Source organism: Monodelphis domestica, chromosome 4, assembly GCF_027887165.1.
Source record: "Monodelphis domestica isolate mMonDom1 chromosome 4, mMonDom1.pri, whole genome shotgun sequence".
In the NCBI taxonomy this organism is placed as follows: domain Eukaryota; kingdom Metazoa; phylum Chordata; class Mammalia; order Didelphimorphia; family Didelphidae; genus Monodelphis; species Monodelphis domestica.
In genome coordinates this window covers 454,005,009-454,024,157 of record NC_077230.1, presented here as the reverse complement: position 1 = coordinate 454,024,157, position 19,149 = coordinate 454,005,009, and the positions used below count along the sequence as shown (strand labels likewise).

At 52.9% G+C, this 19,149-nt stretch overlaps 1 protein-coding gene across 1 annotated transcript; it reads left to right on the top strand.

The window, feature by feature from the left end:
• The first annotated feature begins 2,019 nt into the window (after window positions 1-2,019).
• Window positions 2,020-10,211, top strand: LOC130458924 (CD177 antigen-like). Its single transcript, XM_056825945.1, has 13 exons — window positions 2,020-2,174; window positions 3,118-3,261; window positions 3,372-3,563; window positions 4,978-5,109; window positions 5,293-5,418; window positions 6,103-6,246; window positions 6,349-6,531; window positions 6,631-6,762; window positions 6,896-7,021; window positions 7,457-7,627; window positions 8,795-8,971; window positions 9,518-9,646; window positions 9,817-10,211. Exons 1-13 carry the CDS (start codon window positions 2,126-2,128, stop codon window positions 10,032-10,034), a joined length of 1,923 nt encoding a protein of 640 aa, XP_056681923.1. The 5' UTR covers window positions 2,020-2,125; the 3' UTR covers window positions 10,035-10,211.
• The last annotated feature ends 8,938 nt before the right edge of the window (window positions 10,212-19,149 follow it).

Genomic DNA, 19,149 nt, shown 5'->3' with positions numbered 1-19,149 from the left:
AACTATGTGATCTTGTTTCCCACAAAAATAGCATCTTATTGGTGGGCTCATGAATTCCTTCAAAGGAACTGTGATCTTTGTCTCTCTTTCAGCTCTTTCTTTTTCTCATCTCTCTAATTCAGTTTTTTCCTCTCTTATCTTTCCAATTCAGCTTTTTCTTTTCTCATTTTTCCAATTCCTCCTTCTCAGCTTTCTCTCTTTCTCACCTTTCATGGCTTTCAAAGACATCTACTGCTGTCCTCTTTCATTGTTCTATGTTCATGCTAGGCCAGTATGGGTAATTGTTCTGAAAACATTCCTTAATATCTCCGGAACAGTGATTTACAAAATGAGTCCTTTTGATTCTAGAGTCTGTCTCTTTGGAGACATCCAGGTCAAGAGACCTAGACCCTAGCTCGGCAATTCTGTCATAAAACTGAGATGGTCTCATGTCCTTTTCTTGCTTAATGTGGTCAGATTTAGTCCAATTACTCAGCCTTGCTGAGTAATCTTTCATTCCCTTTAGTAAAACATCCCTAGTCTCCCATAAATGGGCATAATCTTTGGCTATGTTTGGGATCCCATTGGGGATTTTCCAAGGGCCAATGTACTGCATTGTCATTTTGGGACCCATTCACAATGGAAAGGGTTATGTTCCTCTCACCTTCCTTTAATAGAGTGTGAAGCAAATCTGTAACATCTGCCCAACTTGGCTTATATGTGCTAAATATGCTTCCAGACTTTTTAATCACCAGAATAGGTTCCTCATCAAAGGCAGGAGTTTTCTCAATGAATATCTTAATATCTTGTGGAGAAAAAAGGTGTATGGCATCTAATATTCAGTCAATTCCTTCATCTATCATGAATGGGAACATCCTTTGGAGGAAAAGGCCTATATTGGATTTGTCTGTGGTTCCTGGTGCTTGGCTTATTGTTTGGGTGGAGATGGAGTACAATGTCCTTGGTGTGGTCGGGGAAGGGGGAGTAGAGGTAGAGAGAGAATGGACAGGGGAGGGATGGGCAGGGGGAGTGAGAGGGAGAGGGAAAGGGAGAGGTTGGGTGGGAAGAAGGGGAAGGTATGGTAGAGGCTGGGCAGTGGGGAGGGAAAAGTCAGGCAAGGCAAGAAAAAAAGGTGGGCAGGGCAAAGCAGAGGCTAGACAGGGTAATGGTTAGATGGTAAGGGCCAGGGGTAGAGAGATGGGATCAAACATGGGATGGGAGGGAAAGAGGTGAGAAGGGCATGGTAAGGGGTCATGTCAAAGGAGTCAAGTCAGGATGGGCTGGATCAAGAGAAGGAGTAGCCTAATTGCAGGCAGGCTGGGAAGAAGCCAGGGTGCCATTTTTTTTGGAGATTTAACTGACAGACATTTGTTAGTACTTGGCTTGGTTGAACCATCGAGGTGAGATGCCCAGAGCTGCCAGGAAGAATATTCTCTGGAGTTCTTGCAGCCAGAGGCCAGTTTCAATTCTTTTAGCATCTTCAAGTCAGAAGAACTCCCTTCTCTTGTTCCTTTGGGTCTTCAGGACTACACATAGTGCCTGGCACCTACTAGATACAGTTCTTTGTCTCTAAATCATGATTCTTTTAACTAAACCTAGGGAAGGAGAGATGATCGAGGAAATGGAGGAGAAAACATCAGGAGAGAAGGAAGGATGGGCAGGAAGAAGGTTGTCAGGGGTCGGGCTCTGTGGTACTTCCCTCCCAGGGTTGTCTTCATAGGTGGTTGACACACTCTGGCCTGAGGCAAGTCTGGGCTACAGATGTCATAACCTGATGAAGAAACCAAGGCATTGGGACCCTAAGAGATAGATGCCTGGCCCTCCTGGCAGGGCAGGGTCTAGAGAATCAGATGGCCTGAGCCCTGGGGAGTGTGGGGTCTCAGGGTCTCTGGGGAGTGTGGGCATCAGGGGATGAAATTTCCCTGAGGAGTAAGGAGGACCCAGGGATCTAGACGCCTGGGTCTGAAGGTGCCACAACCTGAAATGCTTTTCCTTTGTGCCCATGGTTAAGCAATTATGGGTTTCCTTCACCCAGCCTGGGACGGATATTTGTTCAGCCTGTGGGAGATAAGAAGGGAAATTGAATCACCTGGAAGGTGACAGAAACAGAACTGTTGGCTCCACTACAGATCAAGGCTCCAAGACTATGGGACTCCAGCTCCTGCTCTGGCTCCTTGGAGCAGGCCTCACCCTTCGTAAGTCTCCAAAGGGATCTCCAGAATCCGAATGGATCCTGGGGAGGTGGGTGGTCCTTGTGGTGGGGACAAGGGGGATTGGAGAGGGAGGACGCCTGGCCCTCTGGGTGCCTCAAAGGAAAGAGCTGGACACTCAGCCCAGAGGGATCTCATGGGAGTGGAGAACTGGAGAATCCCAATTCCTGGGTTCTTCGTAGGAGGGAGGTTGGGGATGTTGACCCCTTAGTCCTTCAGGGAGATGGGGGAGGACAGGATTTAGGCAGAATTGTCCAGACTCCCAGAGGGTAGAGAAGAGCCTCAGAGTCCGAAGCCTGGACACCGAGAGTTTGGGAGCCGAGGTTAAAGGGGCAAAGCAGGAAGACCTCTACAATTGTTGGGGCTGCAGAAAGTGAAACACTGTGGGCAGATCAAATGCAATGGCCTCTGCTGCCAATAGCAGTGCAGTGACCCAGGACAATTCTGTAGAGTTTATGAGAAAGAACTGTGGGAGCAGAAATGCCAAAGAAAACATGTGATTTATCACTTGGCTCTATGGGTGTCTGCCTTGGGCTTGTGGTTTGTAAAAGATGGCCCATTACCAACAGGAATCTACAGAAATAGGTTTTGAGCAATAATCCCCTATAAGCCCATGGAGGTGCTTGTCGGCTCCCGGAGGGGCGGGGAGACAACCTGAATCATGGAAACATGGAAAATTAATTAAATGATGTGGGGGGAAAAAATAAAATGTTTGTGCCTTGAGCCCCGGTCGGTGGAGTTGTTTGAGTTCCGGCTCTATTTCTCCCTCACAGCTTACTTCTGAGCAGTCGCTTCGGCTCAGTGACCTCAGTTTCCACATCTGTAAAATGAGGAGGTTGTACCTCCGGTCCGCTCTAGGGGGGGGAGGGGTCTGACGCGGTGCTCTGGGGACTCTGGAAGCATCTCATGGCCGCGGCTCCTTCCGCAGGGACCCAGGCCCTGGTCTGTAAGAGAGGCTTCCTGACTCACGCGGATACCGCAGACGCCTTCCCCATCTCCTGGACCGTCAGGCTGAATGAGACCTGTGAGCCCGGGCAAGTCTGTCAGGAGACCCTGATCCTCCTGCAGTCAGGTAAGAAGCTAAAGGCTAAAGGGGGTGCTCCAGGCTCCTCCTAGAGGGTCCGGGCCACCAGCTCCCAGACCACCCGCTCCCCCCCACTGGCGACCCTTCCATCCCCGCAGGCAACAAAGTAGCCATAGCCCAGAGTCAGGGCTGTACCGGGGCCCAAGCCCAAGCCCAAGGCTCGGAATCTCAGGACATCCAGCACAGAGCGCCCCCTGGCGTGACCATCGCCTCCTACACCAGGGTTTGCCACTCAGACCTCTGCAATGACCTCAGCAACTCTGTTCCCTTGTGGACTCCGACGCCCACAGGTGCCCTGGGCTGGGGGGGGGGGGGAGGTTTGGGAACCACAGAGATGGAGGGGAAGGGGGAGAGGAAAGAGGAGAGGGGGGTTGGGAAGGAGAGAGGAGGGGAGGGAGGGAGAGGAAAGAGAAGGGGGAGGGGAGACGAACGGAGGGGAGAGGAGGAGGGAGTGGAGGGGAGAGGAGGGGAGTGGGGCACAGGAAAGGGGAGGGGAGGAGAGAAGAAAGGGAAGGGGAGGGGAAGGGAGTGGGGAGTGGGGAAGAGGTAAGAGGAGGGAAGAGGAGGGGAGAGGAGGGGGAGGGGAGAGGAAAGGGAAAAAAAGGAATGGGGAGGGAAGAGGAGGGGAGTGGGGGTGAGGAAAGGGGAGGGGAGGAGAGAGGAAAGAGAAGTAAAGGAAAGGGGAGGGGAGTGGGGGAGAGGTAAGAGGAGGGGAAGGAGGGAGGGAGAGGAGGAGGGGAGTGGGGCACAGGAAAAGGGAGGGGAGGGGAGAGGAAAGGGAAGGAAAGGGAAGGGGAGGGGAAGGGAGTGGGGAGTGGGGGAGAGGGAAGAGGAGGGAAGAGGAGGGGAGAGGAGGGGAGTGGGGTGAGGAAAGGGGAGGGGAGGAGAGAGGAAAGGGAAGGAAAGGGAAGGGGAGGGGAAGGGAGTGGAGAGTGGGGGAGAGGGAAGAGGAGGGGAGAGGAGGGGAGTGGGGTGAGGAAAGGGGAGGGGAGGAGAGAGGAAAGGGAAGGGGAGGGGAAGGGAGTGGGGAGTGGGGTAGAGGTAAGAGGAGGGGAGTGGGGCACAGGAAAAGGGAGGGGAGGGGAGAGGAAAGGGAAGGAAAGGGGGAGTGGGGAGTGGGGGAGAGGGAAGAGGAGGGAAGAGGAGGGGAGAGGAGGGGAGGGGAGAGGAAAGGGAAAGAAAGGAAAGGGGAGGGAAGAGGAGGGGAGTGGGGGTGAGGAAAGGGGAGGGGAGGAGAGAGGAAAGAGAAGTAAAGGGAAGGGGAGGGGAAGGGAGTGGGGAGTGGGGGAGAGGGAAGAGGAGGGGAGGGGAGGGGAGAGGAAAGGGAAAGAAAGGAAAGGGGAGGGAAGAGGAGGGGAGTAGGGGTGAGGAAAGGGGAGGGGAGGAGAGAGGAAAGAGAGGGGAAGGGGAGAGGAAAGGGAAGAGATGTGAAGATGAGGACCGATGGGCAGGAGAGGGGGTCTGGAGAGTAAAATATAGAGAAAGGTAAGAGATGAAATCCAATGAGAAACCCAAGAACAAGAGATAGGCAGAACAGAGGATGGAGGGAAGGGCAGGAGAGAGTGATAGACAGGTGGAAGAGATGAAGAACGATGGAGAAAACAGAGGACAGAACAAGGGCACTAGTTCATCCTCAGGGACCTGGGCCTCCCTTGATGCACCCCTCACCCCCACCCCGCCCCTGCATCTCCTTTCCCTCCCCAGAAGCCCCAGCCCCGGGGGGCTTGCAGTGTCCGGTCTGTTTGGCCTTCCACTCCTGCCCCTCCAATGCTCCCCTGGTCACCTGCCCCTCGGGCACAACTCACTGCTACAGTGGAACCATCCGGCTCTCTGGAGGTGAGACCCACAGGCCTGAGTGCCCCTTGGGGTTGAGGGCTGAGAGCTGGAGCTCCTAAGTCTTGGCTGGAGTCCCGAATCCTGGGACCCAGGCAGGGTCTGGGAGCTGGACTTGTCTCCGTTAGGGGCACCTGGATGGGTCCCTTGGGTGGGTCCATCTCCCATCTCTATCTCTCCCTCTAGGAGGACTCTCTCATCCTCTGAGGGTTCAGGGCTGTGTTCCCCATGATGGCTGCCAGTTGCTCAATGGAACAAAGGCAATTGGACCCATTACTCTGACGGAGCGGTGTGAGAGTGGAGGGAGCCAGAGTGAGTCAGGACATCTCTTTGGTCCTCCTTGGGCTCCCCTCCATCCCCTGGTTAGCCGAGGATCGTTCTCGGACGAGCCCAGAACCTCCTTGCCCCTGCACCTCCACTTGGTCGCCCTGCCCTCACGGAATCTTCTCCCAACCTTTCCACAAGGTCCCCGTCGGACTGAATAAGTGACCAGCGTTTATTCAGTGTGTACAATGTGCCCGGTACTGTGGTAGGCACTGAGGCTAGAATGCCTGAAGGACCAGATGAAGTGGAGGGGGGAAAGAATGGTGGGCACATCTGACCCCCCAATAAAGCCACCTCCTGGCCCCTGGTGCCAGGGTCTGTCTGGGCAGGAGAGGGTAAAAGGGTCCTAAGGAAGGCATAGAGGGAATCCTCGAATTGACTAGTGGACTAGAAACTTGCAGGGCAGCTAGGACAGAGCCAGATCTGGGTTTGGAATCAGGAAGGCTCATCTTCAGGAGTTCAAATCCGGCCTCAGACACTCACTCGCTGTGTGAGCCTGAGCAAGTCATTTCACCCTATTGGCCTCGGTTTCCTCATCTGTCAAATGAGCTGAAGAAGGAACCCCAAATGGGGCGACAAGAGTCAGACGTGGCCCAAAAGGACTCAACAACCAGAAACCTGAAGGGTTGGGGGCTGGGGGGTCCCCTGACTTGGGCCGATTTCTGTCCCTAGGCACCAGGGCCCTGGCCTGTTTCAAGGGGAATCTCTTTACCCTAAACGACAGATCGGATCTGCCGCTCTCCTGGACAGCTAACCTCAATGTGACCTGTCAGTCTGGGGAAGGATGTCAGGACACTCTGATCCTGATACAGTCCGGTAAGCTGGAGTCGGGGCTCCGAGACCCCAGTACATCCTCACCCCCCAGGCTCCCCATCCAGGCCCCCTGGCTCAGCCCCCCCAAACGGCCTTTTCCTGTAGGGGACAGAGTGATGACGGCTGTCACTAAAGGCTGCAAGAGAAGCCCGAGCCAGGAGCCCCTGACCACGGAGCACCAGGGCCCCCCGGGCATAACCATCGCCTCCTATACCCACGTCTGCCACTCGGACCTTTGCAACGACCTCGACTCCAACGTCCCCTTGTGGGACGACTCCGTGCTCCCAGGTTTCTGAGCTGGGGGGCGGGCAGGGGGCCGGGGAGGCGCGGGCGTGGGGGCGCCGGGGTCCGGGGGCCTGGCCGCCCCACGCCTCCTTCTCTCCCCAGACTTGCCAGGGTCGGGGGACCTGCGGTGCCCGGTCTGTCTCTCTGGCCGGTCTTGTCCTTCAAACTCTCCTCTGGTCACCTGCCCCTTGGGCACGAGTCACTGCTACAGTGGGACCTTCCAACTCGTGGGAGGTGAGGCCCGCCCCCCTGGGGCCCAGAGATATGGGGGGGCCAGACGGCTGCCAGCCAGAGAGTCCTTGCTGAGTTCCCGACGGGAGCCGGTCTGGACCCCGGACTTGGGATTGGCCCTCTCTCCTCTCCGTAGGCGGGCTCGCCAACACTCTGAATGTCCAGGGCTGTGCTTCTCGGGACGGCTGCCAGGTGCCCGGCGGGGCCAAAGCCATCGGGCCTGTCCTCCTGAAGGAGACCTGCAAGAATCCAAAGACCCAAGGTCTTGGGCCCCCACGGGACCCCTGCCCCCCTCGGGCCCCCCTCAGAGCCTTCCACCGGGACCCCAAAGTCCCCACCAGATAGTCAGCCTAGTGCAAAAGGCCCAGGACTTGGATTTGGGGCAGGGGACTGGCTTTCCCTGGGATGACCCCCAGCAAGAGCCTTCATTGCCCTCTCTGTGAAATGGGGACAACAGTACCCCGACTGCCAGCCTCACAGGTGTGAGAAGAGCATCTGGCCCACATTAGAGCACCCTAGAAATGAGAATGGCTGGTATTTCCCACAGAGCTGCCTCCTCCTGGCTGATGCCAGGATTTCCCTCAGGAGAGTTCCCAGGGGTTCAGTCTAGGCTGAGAAGGAAGGGGGGCAGGACCAGAAGCCTGAATCCCCAAAGGGAAAGAGAGGCTGGTGCTGAGCCAGGCCCTTTCCCCTCCAGGCCTTGGGCCTCAAACCACTCCAGGGTCTAGGGCCTTAACTTGCTACCACGGAACGGAATTACAAATGGGAGAGAATCTGGCAAAGGAGCACCAGGACCTGAGCACCGACAACATCGTCACCTGTGGGGCCGGGGAGCTGTGCCAGGAGACTGTGCTGTTCATAGAGTCAGGTGGGGGGGGGGGCTCCCAGGCTCCGGCCCCTTCAAAGGCACAGGCTTCCCTGCCCTGGGGGTCCACCTTGGAGACCCAGGCATTGGAAAGCCCCAAATGCCAGCCCTTCAGAGACCCCCACAGCCTGAGCCCCAGACCCCGAGCCCCTAAGGGGCCCCGTGGGCTTGATCTCTATCCTTGGGGGACTCAGGAGTCCTCCTTTCCCCGTCCCCCTCCTCCTCAGGGGCCCCCACAGCCTGAGCCCCAGACCCCGAGCCCCTAAGGGGCCCCGTGGGCTTGATCTCTATCCTTGGGGGACTCAGGAGTCCTCCTTTCCCAGTCCCCCTCCTCCGCAGGGGCCACCACAGGCTGAGCCCCTAAGGGGCCCCGTGGGCTTGATCTCTATCCTTGGGGGACTCAGGAGTCCTCCTTTCCCAGTCCCCCTCCTCCTCAGGGGCCCCCACAGCCTGAGCCCCAGACCCCGAGCCCCTAAGGGGCCCCGTGGGCTTGATCTCTATCCTTGGGGGACTCAGGAGTCCTCCTTTCCCAGTCCCCCTCCTCCTCAGGGGCCCCCACAGCCTGAGCCCCAGACCCCGAGCCCCTAAGGGGCCCCGTGGGCTTGATCTCTATCCTTGGGGGACTCAGGAGTCCTCCTTTCCCAGTCCCCCTCCTCCGCAGGGGCCACCACAGGCTGAGCCCCTAAGGGGCCTCGTGGGCTTGATCTCTATCCTTGGGGGACTCAGGAGTCCTCCTTTCCCAGTCCCCCTCCTCCGCAGGGGCCACCACAGGCTGAGCCCCTAAGGGGCCCCGTGGGCTTGATCTCTATCCTTGGGGGACTCAGGAGTCCTCCTTTCCCAGTCCCCCTCCTCCTCAGGGGCCCCCACAGCCTGAGCCCCAGACCCCGAGCCCCTAAGGGGCCCCGTGGGCTTGATCTCTATCCTTGGGGGACTCAGGAGTCCTCCTTTCCCAGTCCCCCTCCTCCTCAGGGGCCCCCACAGCCTGAGCCCCAGACCCCGAGCCCCTAAGGGGCCCCGTGGGCTTGATCTCTAGCCTTGGGGGACTCAGGAGTCCTCCTTTCCCAGTCCCCCTCCTCCTCAGGGGCCCCCACAGGCTGAGCCCCCAGACCTCTCCCTGATTAGGATCCCAGGTCCTCCGAGCCCCCAGCCTTTCCCTCTCTCTCTCCCCAGGGTCCCGGGGCATCATTGTAAGCAGTAAGGGGTGCACAGCGCCTGGGAGCATGTCCCCCGGGACCACCAGATTTGGGTCTCCGAGAATGACCGTCCTCTCGTACTCCCGGGTCTGCGCCTCCAGCCTGTGTAATGACATCAGCAGCATGGCCTCCATCCTGACGCCGGCTCCCACAGGTAGGCCAGGGCCCGCGGGTGCTCTGGGGAGACAGCGAGATTCCGCCGGCCTCCCAGGGGAGGGCGATCCGCCGTGGGCGAGGCCCAGAGGAGTCGGGAGCCCTGGTGCTAGTGCTGCGGAAATGTGGGCAGCCGCGACGTCTCCAGGCCTCGGTCTTGCCACCTCGGAATTGGCCGTGTCAAACGGGGCGATTCTGAGCTCTCTTCGGGCCACCTAGTCCATGTTCCTGCTCCAAGGGCCCTCCCAGCCCTGCCATTCCCTGCTCTCTGCCCCGCCAAGAGCTTCCCAGGCCGAACAGGGCATGAGCCAGTCCCCACAGAGCCCGAGAGAGCCCCTGAACAAAGATTTGTCTTCCCGTCCCGAGCCGCTGCCAGAGAGGAGCCCCACGATTAGTGAAGGGCAGAGCCAAGGAGAGGCTCAGGCGGCCTGGGCTCTGCCATTTCGAGGCCCATGAAGGCCAGGGGAGCCAGAAAGAGAAACTGAGGCAGAGAGAAATCGAACTGGGGGGCCCCAACAAGAGCCTGACTCTCCTCCTCCCCCAACAGTTGCCTCTTCGTCTGGAGGTTCCCTGTGTCTAGCCTGTGTGGGCTTGGGAAGCTCCTGTGTAGGCGGCACCTCTGTCGTTTGCCCGCACACCTCCCGCTGTTACGATGGATACTTCCAGCTCAATGGAGGTGAGGGCCATCCCTGGGGCCTTGCTGGGGCTGGGCGGGGGGGAGGGGACTCCTGGGTCTCTGCCGGAGAGGGGACGCTGGGGGCTGAGACGGGAAGCCGAGCCCTAGAGGCCATGGGGGTCGGGGTCCCCAGCCTTACAGTGACCGCTCCGTCTGGGGCTCTGGGACAGGAGGAATCTCGAGTCCTGTGACCGTCCAGGGCTGTGGTCCCAGGAAGGCCCGAGGCTGCCGGCTGCTCGGGAATACCAAGGCTTTGGGGGCCATCGCAGTGACTGAGCACTGCGATGGAGACGAGGACGAGAACGGGGTTTCTGCCGTCTCGGGGCCCGCCTGGGGGATGGCAGCCGGGCTGCTCCTGGCCCTGTGGGGGTGCCTCCCCCAGCTCTGATGGCCGCCCGCCCTCCTGTGACCCTTCAGGATCTCGAACCCTCCACCCGCTGTTGGAGGAGGATGAACACACACGGCCTCCCCTCGCCCCGTGCACCCATGGCGGCCTCTAGGAGGGGCTGGCAGGGAGTGTGTGGACGTCCTCCCTGAGACTCGAGAATAAAATGCCCTTCGTCCACCCGGAGCCGCCGTGTGTCTCTGGCCGCCCCCTGGCCTCCCGCCCCAGCTTTTATCCTGCCTCAATCCATGACAGACTAGGCCTCAGCATCCCCCTCCCCAGAGCTGCCCAGCCCGGCTCTGGTCTGCCCTACCCCCCCCCCCCAGATGAGGAAACTGAGCTCCGGAAGGTTTCACAGCGGCTCCACGTCCCAAATGGGATCCAAACCTGTCATCTGGCCTCAGAGCAGGGCGGACCTCCCCAAGACCCTTCCCTGTCCAGAGGGCGTCCCCGCTTTAAAGGGTCCCACGGAGCCACCTGGCCCTGGTTCTCCGCAGCCCAGCCCACCCCCAGTGGTCTTTTCCCACGTCTCCCCCGACCCTTCCCCTGCAGGGGTCTCATCCCCACAGCGTGCCCTCATCTCCGTAGAATCTTCCCCACAGGGGTCTCAGCTCCCCAATATCCACCATCAGTGGTCTGTCTGCAGTGCCCTTTCCTCACCTTTCCTTGGTGGTCTCATACCCACAATCCCCCTCATCCCCTCAGTGGCCTCATACCCACAATCCCCCTCATCCCCTCAGTGGTCTCATCCCCACAATCCCCCTCATCCCCTCAGTGGCCTCATACCCACAATCCCCCTCATCCCCTCAGTGGCCTCATACCCACAATCCCCCTCATCCCCTCAGTGGACTCATACCCACAATCCCCCTCATCCCCTCAGTGGACTCATACCCACAATCCCCCTCATCCCCTCAGTGGCCTCATACCCACAATCCCCCTCATCCCCTCAGTGGACTCATACCCACAATCCCCCTCATCCTCTCAGTGGCCTCATACCCACAATCCTCCTCATCCCCTCAGTGGACTCATACCCACAATCCCCCCATCTCCTCAATGGTCTCATACCCACAATCCCCCCATCTCCTCAATGGTCTCATACCCACAATCCCCCCATCTCCTTGATGGTCTCATACCCACAATCCCCCCATCTCCTCAATGGTCTCATACCCACAATCCCCCCATCTCCTTGATGGTCTCATACCCACAATCCTCCTCATCTCCTCAGTGGCCTCATACCCACAATCCCCCCATCTCCTCAATGGTCTTATACCCACAATCCCCTTCATCCCCTCAGTGGTCTCATACCCACAATCCCCTCATCTTTTCAGTGGCCTCATACCCACAATCTCCCCATCTCCTCAATGGTCTCATACCTAAATTGCCATCCATCTTAGAATCAATACTACATATTGGTTCCAAGGCAGAAGAGTGGTAAGGTAGAGGCAGAGAAGGTAAAGTGACTTGCCCAGGGTCACCTAGCTAGGAAATGTGTGAGGCCAGATTTGGACCCAGGACCTGGTCTCTCTCCACTAAGGTATGTTCTCAGTGGTCCTCATGACATGGCAGGACTAGCCACAGTGATGGCCAAGCTCCTGCCACCAGCCTGTAAACATCAGTGAGCCTCCCTGGCCATGGGGTCATCCCCAGAGAACCGCTGCCCACTGTTCCCTTTTGAGATCCCCACCTTTCCTCCCCTTGGAATTTCAGCCTCACTGACACACTGGGGCGTCTTCTGTCCCTCCACAGAAACCCTAAATTGCCCCTCCAAGTCTCTCCCGATGTCAGCATTAATCCCCAACAAGGATTAGGGCCCCCAGATTCTCTTTTTACTCAGAGAATGGGGGGATCCTATGAGAGTAAGCAGAGAGCAGCAGGGGACGGGGAATCACTTGCTTTCCTCGGAAGAATCCTAAGGCGCCTACTGCTGGCAGGTTTGTGCTCATCCAAAGGGAGAGAAATCTCCCACCAGCTTAAGAGAGATGGGAGTTCCAGGCTCTTTAATAGGCCCCTTGGATACCCCAGGGCACAGTCATCCACTCTCAGCCAGAAGAAAAGAACACTTGCCCTTTGGTTCTCCGTGTCCCATTCCCCCATTGTCTGCTCCTTGAGGCTCAGAGAAAGGGGAAGGAAGGCCCAAGTGGGGATCCCCCTCGACCCTGCCCGTCTTCCTTCCCACAGGGTTGGCAACAGGAAGAAAGACTGCAGAACCCTGCAAAAGAGCAGCCCAGAAATCCCAGTTCAAACACCTTGCCAGGCAAGGGACGCCGGAACAGTGCCTGCTTGAGACTTTTGCTTCTAAACTTAGCAGGGCTCCAAACGTGGTGCTCAGATGGGATACTACCCGGCACCCGGCTTTTAGTCCTCCAGTTCCTTTTTAACAAGATATACTCACTTAGAACAAACTCCAATGGAAGCCACTGAGGGGAAGGAGTAAGATATTGAAGAAAAGGGAAGAGAGACAAGAGAGGCTTCTGAAGGGAGGAAGGGAGGAAAGGAAGACAAGGATGGAGGGCTTCGTCTCTTCTCTCTAACGGGGTTCCATCTCTGGGTCCTCTCACCCCCACTCCCACCCTCTACCTCCCCTCTCCCCCATCCCAGGGTCCTATTCCTATTACTGCCCATGGCCCATCTCTACCACCAACACGGAGACCCAGACCTCTATGAACATTACAAGGGGTGACCCCATTCCATCCTACCCTTGGGAGCCCCTCTCTCAATGTAGACTACAGGTGAGCACTGTCATTCTGTGTCAGACACAAATTATCAGCCCAATGCTGATCTGATCATCCCCCATTTGGTCATCGCATTTCAGAAAGAGCACCAGTGAGCCAGAGAGTGTTCAGAGGAGGCACAGTCCACCTTAAAGATAACTCAGCCTTGCTTCTTCAGTGGTGATGTGAATCCTTTGCACATAGGCAACCCACAGACTATTCCCAACCTCCAGGGAAGACCAGGATAGAGGAGGATTATAGAGTCACAGAAACCAATAAAAGGCTGTGATCCTACACACCACAGTCTTTTCTGGCTTCGGTTTCCTTTGCTCTTAGATTTCTACATGAGAATTCCTTGACTCCCCGCACCCCCAGGGCTTGAGAAGGAAGGAGAAAAGGCTCCTGCAGAACACAATGTAAGAGTTCTTCATGGTGATTTCTTTTAGATTATTACACTATTACAAAAATGAATAATATGGAAATCGGTTCTGAGTGATAATACATGGATAACCCAGTGGAATTGCTTGGCAGCCCTGGCAGGGGGGAGAGAAGAGCAGACAGAGAGAACAGGAATCATGTAACCATGGAAAAATGCTTTAAAATAAATGTTTAAGCTGTGTGACCCTGGGCAAGTCACTTGACACCCACTGCCTAGCCCTTACCACTCTTCTGCCTTAGAACCAATGGGAAGGTAAGGGTTCTAATAAATAAATAAACAAATGAATTAATTTATTAATGATTAAACAAATAAATACATAAATGGCTGAATAAATAAATGAATAAATGCATAAATAAATAAATGTTTTAATCAGTTAATAAACCAATTAATCAATTAAGTAAAAATAAATAAAATTATTTATTTTAAAAAGCTAGAAACAGGAAGGTCTTTGATCTGGAGTAGATCAGGTGACAAAACCTGTGATTTCATTGTGAATCTCGTCATTGACTTGGACCATGCAGACAGAACCAATGGAGGGCAGAGGTAACAAGCACACTAGAACAAAATGAACCTAGCAGCTACCTCAAGCATAGTGGGATCAGGCAAAACTCCACCCAGTGCACTCATTCTTTTCCCCATTTTCCTCAAAACACTTGCTAGGGAAATCTGCTCAACAGGGATAGGCAGCCTGTTCAGCCCTTTTCCTTCCCATCCTCCCATGTACTCTGAGATCCAATGACACTGACCTCTTGCTATTCCTTGAATAAAACATCCCGTCTCCCTGCTCTGGGCATATTCTTTGACTCCCCCCCCCCCCATGCCTAGAATGCTCCTCTCTGCCTCCTGGCAACCCTGGCTTCCTTCATATCCCAGGTAAAATTCCACCTCCAGGAAGTTTTTCTGAAAGCCTCTTAATTCTGGTGCCTTCACTCTGTTTATAACGACCAGATCACCATGTATATTGCTTGTTTGAACACAGTTGTTTACATATTATCACTTCCGTTGGATGTGAGCTCCTTGAGTGCAGGAATTTTCTTTCCTTTTCGTTGCATCCCCAGAGCTTAGAACAGTGCTTTGAACATACATCCATAGTAGTCCTTTAATAAATGTTTATTGGCTGACTAAGAGATGGACTAGGGAAAAAGTAAGGGGGGAAAGGCAAACCAACCCAGTGGCAACAGCCTTGCTGTCTGGTATCTCAAAATCTTGTTTTGTTTATTCAAGTTTCCTCTGCTGATCATGTCAATAAACCTTATGGATTGAAAAACAATAAACCCCTATCTTCTGTCTGAGAACCAATACTGTGTGTGTCCCCAGGCAGAAGAACAGTAAGGGCTAGAAAATAGGGGTTAAGTCTCAGATTTGAATCCAGGACCTCCCATCTCTGGTTTCAGCTCCCAATCCACTGAGCCTCCTAGCTGCCTCCATTTTTTTGGTAATGAATGCAAAGTTCAAATCAGAATCAACCAAACTGAGTCTGCAAATGTCAGCAGATGAAACAGCAATTCTGTCAGATGATGGGGTGAGTCAGCACATGCCTTATTTCAGCACAGGCAATAGTGAACTAGGAATCAAGAAGAGCTGAATTCAAACCCTGTCCTGGGCAAGGACTAGTTCTGTGTCTCTCATGGTGAGAACCAAGTGCTGAATCAGGGAGTAGAGTGAAAAGGAGAGGTAATAGCCCTGTTCTCCTACCTCCTCCTTGGGATCCAGGACCCTAAAGGGGCAGAACTCATCCCCACCTGTAAAATGGGAATGATAATAGCATCCACCTCCCGAGGTCACATCAGGACCAGTTCACCTCGAAAACGTCCAAGGGCAAAGTTGCAGTGCTGAATAGAGCAGCGATTGTCTTCAGCAGCATCCCAGGCATGACCAGGAAGAGAGCTGCATCCAGCAAATCACCTGCGATTTCATCCTGGCAGGAGAATCCTTCCATCGATGCAAGCTGCCGCCTTCTCCACAGCTTAGTGAGTAAAGGCTCAGAGAAGAAGATTTGAACAAGGTCACACAGCCAGTGTGCCACAAAGACAGGATTTGAACCCAAGCTCCTGGGATCCACTCTAGCACACTGCCCTCTCTTGTTGCTGCTAGTGCAGATGTATACCACAGTCACCTTCGGTCTACCTCAGCTCATGATACAGTACAGATAGGCTTAATTTATCATCATGGGATGTATGTTGTGTGCTGGGAGGACCAGCACCTCTGGTGTGAGTGCTAGGGTGCTATGCACTATGGCACCACCTAGCAGCCCAGGGCAGAACAGCACCTCTGGTGTGAGTGCTAGGGTGCTGTGCACTATGGCGCCACCTAGCAGCCCAGGGCAGAACAGCACCTCTGGTGTGAGTGCTAGGATGCTGTGCACTATGGCGCCACCTAGCTGCCCACGGTAGACCAGCACCTCTGGTAGGAGGGCTTCCTGAGTCATTTTCAGAGCTGCTCATCCACCTTTAGTCTCCATCTGGCACTCAGCTCTCACCTGTGACTCCAAGAAGCCGTAGCACGCACAGTGGCCACACTGGTCAGCCAGCTCAGCAGGCAGGCTAAACCAGGTTGAAGATAACCAACAAGACTCAAGCTTGTTAGTGAGTACCCAAATATGGGAAGACTTCCCCCATTGGAATGGGCAGATTTGTTGCAGCCATGAAGACAGCAGAAGCTATGGAGTGCCCAGAGCTTGGTCAGACATCGAAGATGCTAGTCATCCATTGCATTCTGGGCCATTGCTAGTTGAATTGACTTTTGCCCTGCCACTGGGCTTCAATGACTCTGGAGGAGAGAGTGAGGCTGATGACTTGGTACAACTCTGTCTCCCTTAAATCCAATTCATGCACAAGAGAAGATAGCATCCAGTGATGTCATTGTTCCTCTTTGAAAATGAAGGAGGAAGGGGCAACTAGTGGGCATAGTAGATAGAGTGCCAGACCTGAAGTTGGGTAGATCTGGGTTCAGATCTGTTCTCGTATACTTGCTAGATGTGTGACCCTGGGCAAGGCACTTGACCCATTTGCTTAGCCCTTGCCTTTCTGCCTTAGAAGGGAAAAAAGAACAAAAGGAAGGAAGGAAGGAAGGAAGGAAGGAAGGAAGGAAGGAAGGAAGGAAGGAAGGAAGGAAGAAAGAAAGAAAGAAAGAAAGAAAGAAAGAAAGAAAGAAAGAAAGAAAGAAAGAAAGAAAGAAAGAAAGAAAGAAAGAAAGAAAGAAAGAAAGAAAGAAAGAAAGAAAGAAAGAAAGAAAGAAAGAAAGAAAGGAAGGAAGGAAGGAAGGAAGGAAGGAAGGAAGGAAGGAAGGAAGGAAGGAAGGAAGGAAGGAAGGAAGGAAGGAAGGAAGGAAGGAAGGAAGGAAGGAAGGAAGGAAGGAGATGAAGATTAATCAGCTATGTAATGCAGCAGAAATTCAAAATTAAGCAATCTTTGTGAATAAATTAAGTGACCACAATCCTGGCTGTGTTTCTTAACATCATTCTAACTCTGATTTTTTTCTGTACAAAGCACTCAGGGTGGCAGGTGATCTGTCTATGACCACCATCCCATTGTAGATCTGTTAGGATACAAATTCACATCTCCTAGTTCCAAATCCACCACTTGCCAACATAGGAAAATGTATACACATCTTGGTCAACTCTATCTTCCTAGAATATTTTAATATGATTTTGTCCTTTATGAAGAAAAAAGCCTGCACTAAAAGACAAAATAGCTAATATGGAAGTATATAATTTGAATTTAGTGCTAAGAAATCACGTTGTAATCATGCTGAAATCACCTTAATAAGTCCATAATCATCTCCAGCATACCCATCTTATCCATCTAGCCTGTTTCCATGGAAATCAAAGATATCCAGAACTAGGGGATAGAAATTCCCAAATAAGCACATGGATGTTTCATTGCCTTTTGGACTCCAGGGATACAGAATCTGTTGGTCCAGAATTCTTCCAAGCATAAAAGTGTAGACTATGAGTATTTTAATTTGTTTCAATTTATTAAGCTTCTTGTATGTGCCAGGCACTGCAAACACAATTAAGGAAAAGAAAGACGGCCCTTACACTCAAGGAGCTTAGAATCTAATGGGGGTAAACATCATACAAAAGTGGGTTGGAAAGGGGGTGGGATGGGTTGAAGAGACACATCAGTGGGATGTCTTGTTCTGTAGTAAGGAAACTAGACAGTTGCATATGTAAAGCAGAGTGAGCTGGAAGTTCAGTTTCTAGTCTCCATAAAGGAAGGCTTTGGGAGGAGTTTGGTCCTCCACCCTCCAGTCCTCCAATCAGGGAGGAGAGAAGACTGAAGGAAATTTGTACCCAGGCTTGAAATAGTAGCATAAGATTAGAAGTATGATCTTAGCCTGGGAGGGGCATTTGGGAAATGAAACTAACCTAAATGCTTGCATTTTTTCAGTCCTCAGACATCTCACCACTCTCCAGGCATCTGCAAAAATAATTATATCTAGCATTTCTATAGTGACTTTTCCCAATTCACTAAGGATTCCAGGACAGAGGATGTCAAACAGAGCCCCTTTTGAAACAAGATTAAAATATAATTGGGCAATATTTAACAAAATAAATAAAAATGTAATCAAATATACATAATGTTAATAGGTGGTTTTCTGACATATGGAAGAGAATGGTAGCCCCTCTCTGGAACCAGAGATCAGTGGCTCTGGATAGAGCTCTAGTCAAGTCAACTGAAGAAGCATTTAAATGCCTACTGTGTGCCTGCCAGGGAATCTAAGTGACACAGGGAATCAGGAAGACTCAGTCTCAGGCACTTATTGTTTGTGTGAACCTGGGCAAGTCATTTATCCCTGTTTGCCTCAGTTCCTTTTCTATAAAATGAGCTGTAAAACAAACCCCAGTATCTTTACCAAGAAAATTCCAAATGGGGTCACAAAGAATAGGACGCAACTGAAAACAACTAAGCAGCAATAATACGTGCCAGGCTCAGTGCTGAGACCCGAGGAGACAAAATCAAGTCAATAAACGTTTCCCAAGCCCCCACCTACTCTGTGACTGGCACTGTGCTCATTGCTGAGGACACAGAGAAAAACATTCCTTGAATTCAAGGCTCACTCTAATGGGGGAAACCATCTGCAGGAATGTGAAGTACAAACAAGCTAGGAAAAGGATAAATGAGGCCTGGGAAGATGCTTTCTTCCATTCTTCTAGTTTCTCTTGTTGGCCTGACTCAGCCCTGGTCAGTTCCTTTTCTCTGTGTGGTCTGCTGCAACTCTATTTACTGTTTGGCTACCAGTTTGCCCTTTGTCATAGTGTAAGTCATGTCACGGAGACAGTGAAGGTTCCTCTAGATGGATGTGTGTTAGTCCTGATGCCTGGGTCCATAATACTCCCCTTCTACCTCCCAATCCTTGGTCCTGTGAAACTGATTATTGATTACTGATCACTAATTTTGAGTTGAGTTTGTTCCTCATAATAGTAGCCATCATGACAAAACTTTACCATCGTAACCAAGATTTAAGGCGTTGAATATTACTGTACAGATCTAACACCCAACTCTTAATTTAGTGAGCAAAAGAAACAGGTCAGTTGAGGAAGATGAGAAAGATGGATAGATGGGCAGTTCTCAGATGAAAAAATTTAATCTATGGTCTTATGAAAAAATGCTCCAAACCAATATCAATTAGAGAAATGCAAATGCAAACAACTCTGAGATACTACATCACATCTACCAGATCGGGTAATGATAAAAGGTTGGAGGAGATGTGGGAAAATTAGGACACTAATACATTGTTGGTGGAACTGAGAACTGATATAACCATTCTGGAGAGCAATAGGGAACAAGGCTCAAAGGGCCACAAAAAGATGGAGACCATTTGACCCAGCAATACCACTACTGGAACTGCATTCCAAAGAGATCAGAGAGAAGAGCAAAGGACCTACTTGTACAAAAATATTTTAGCAGCAATTTTTGTAGAGGCAAAGAACCAGTTGGGGAATAGCAAGCTGTAGCATATGGTT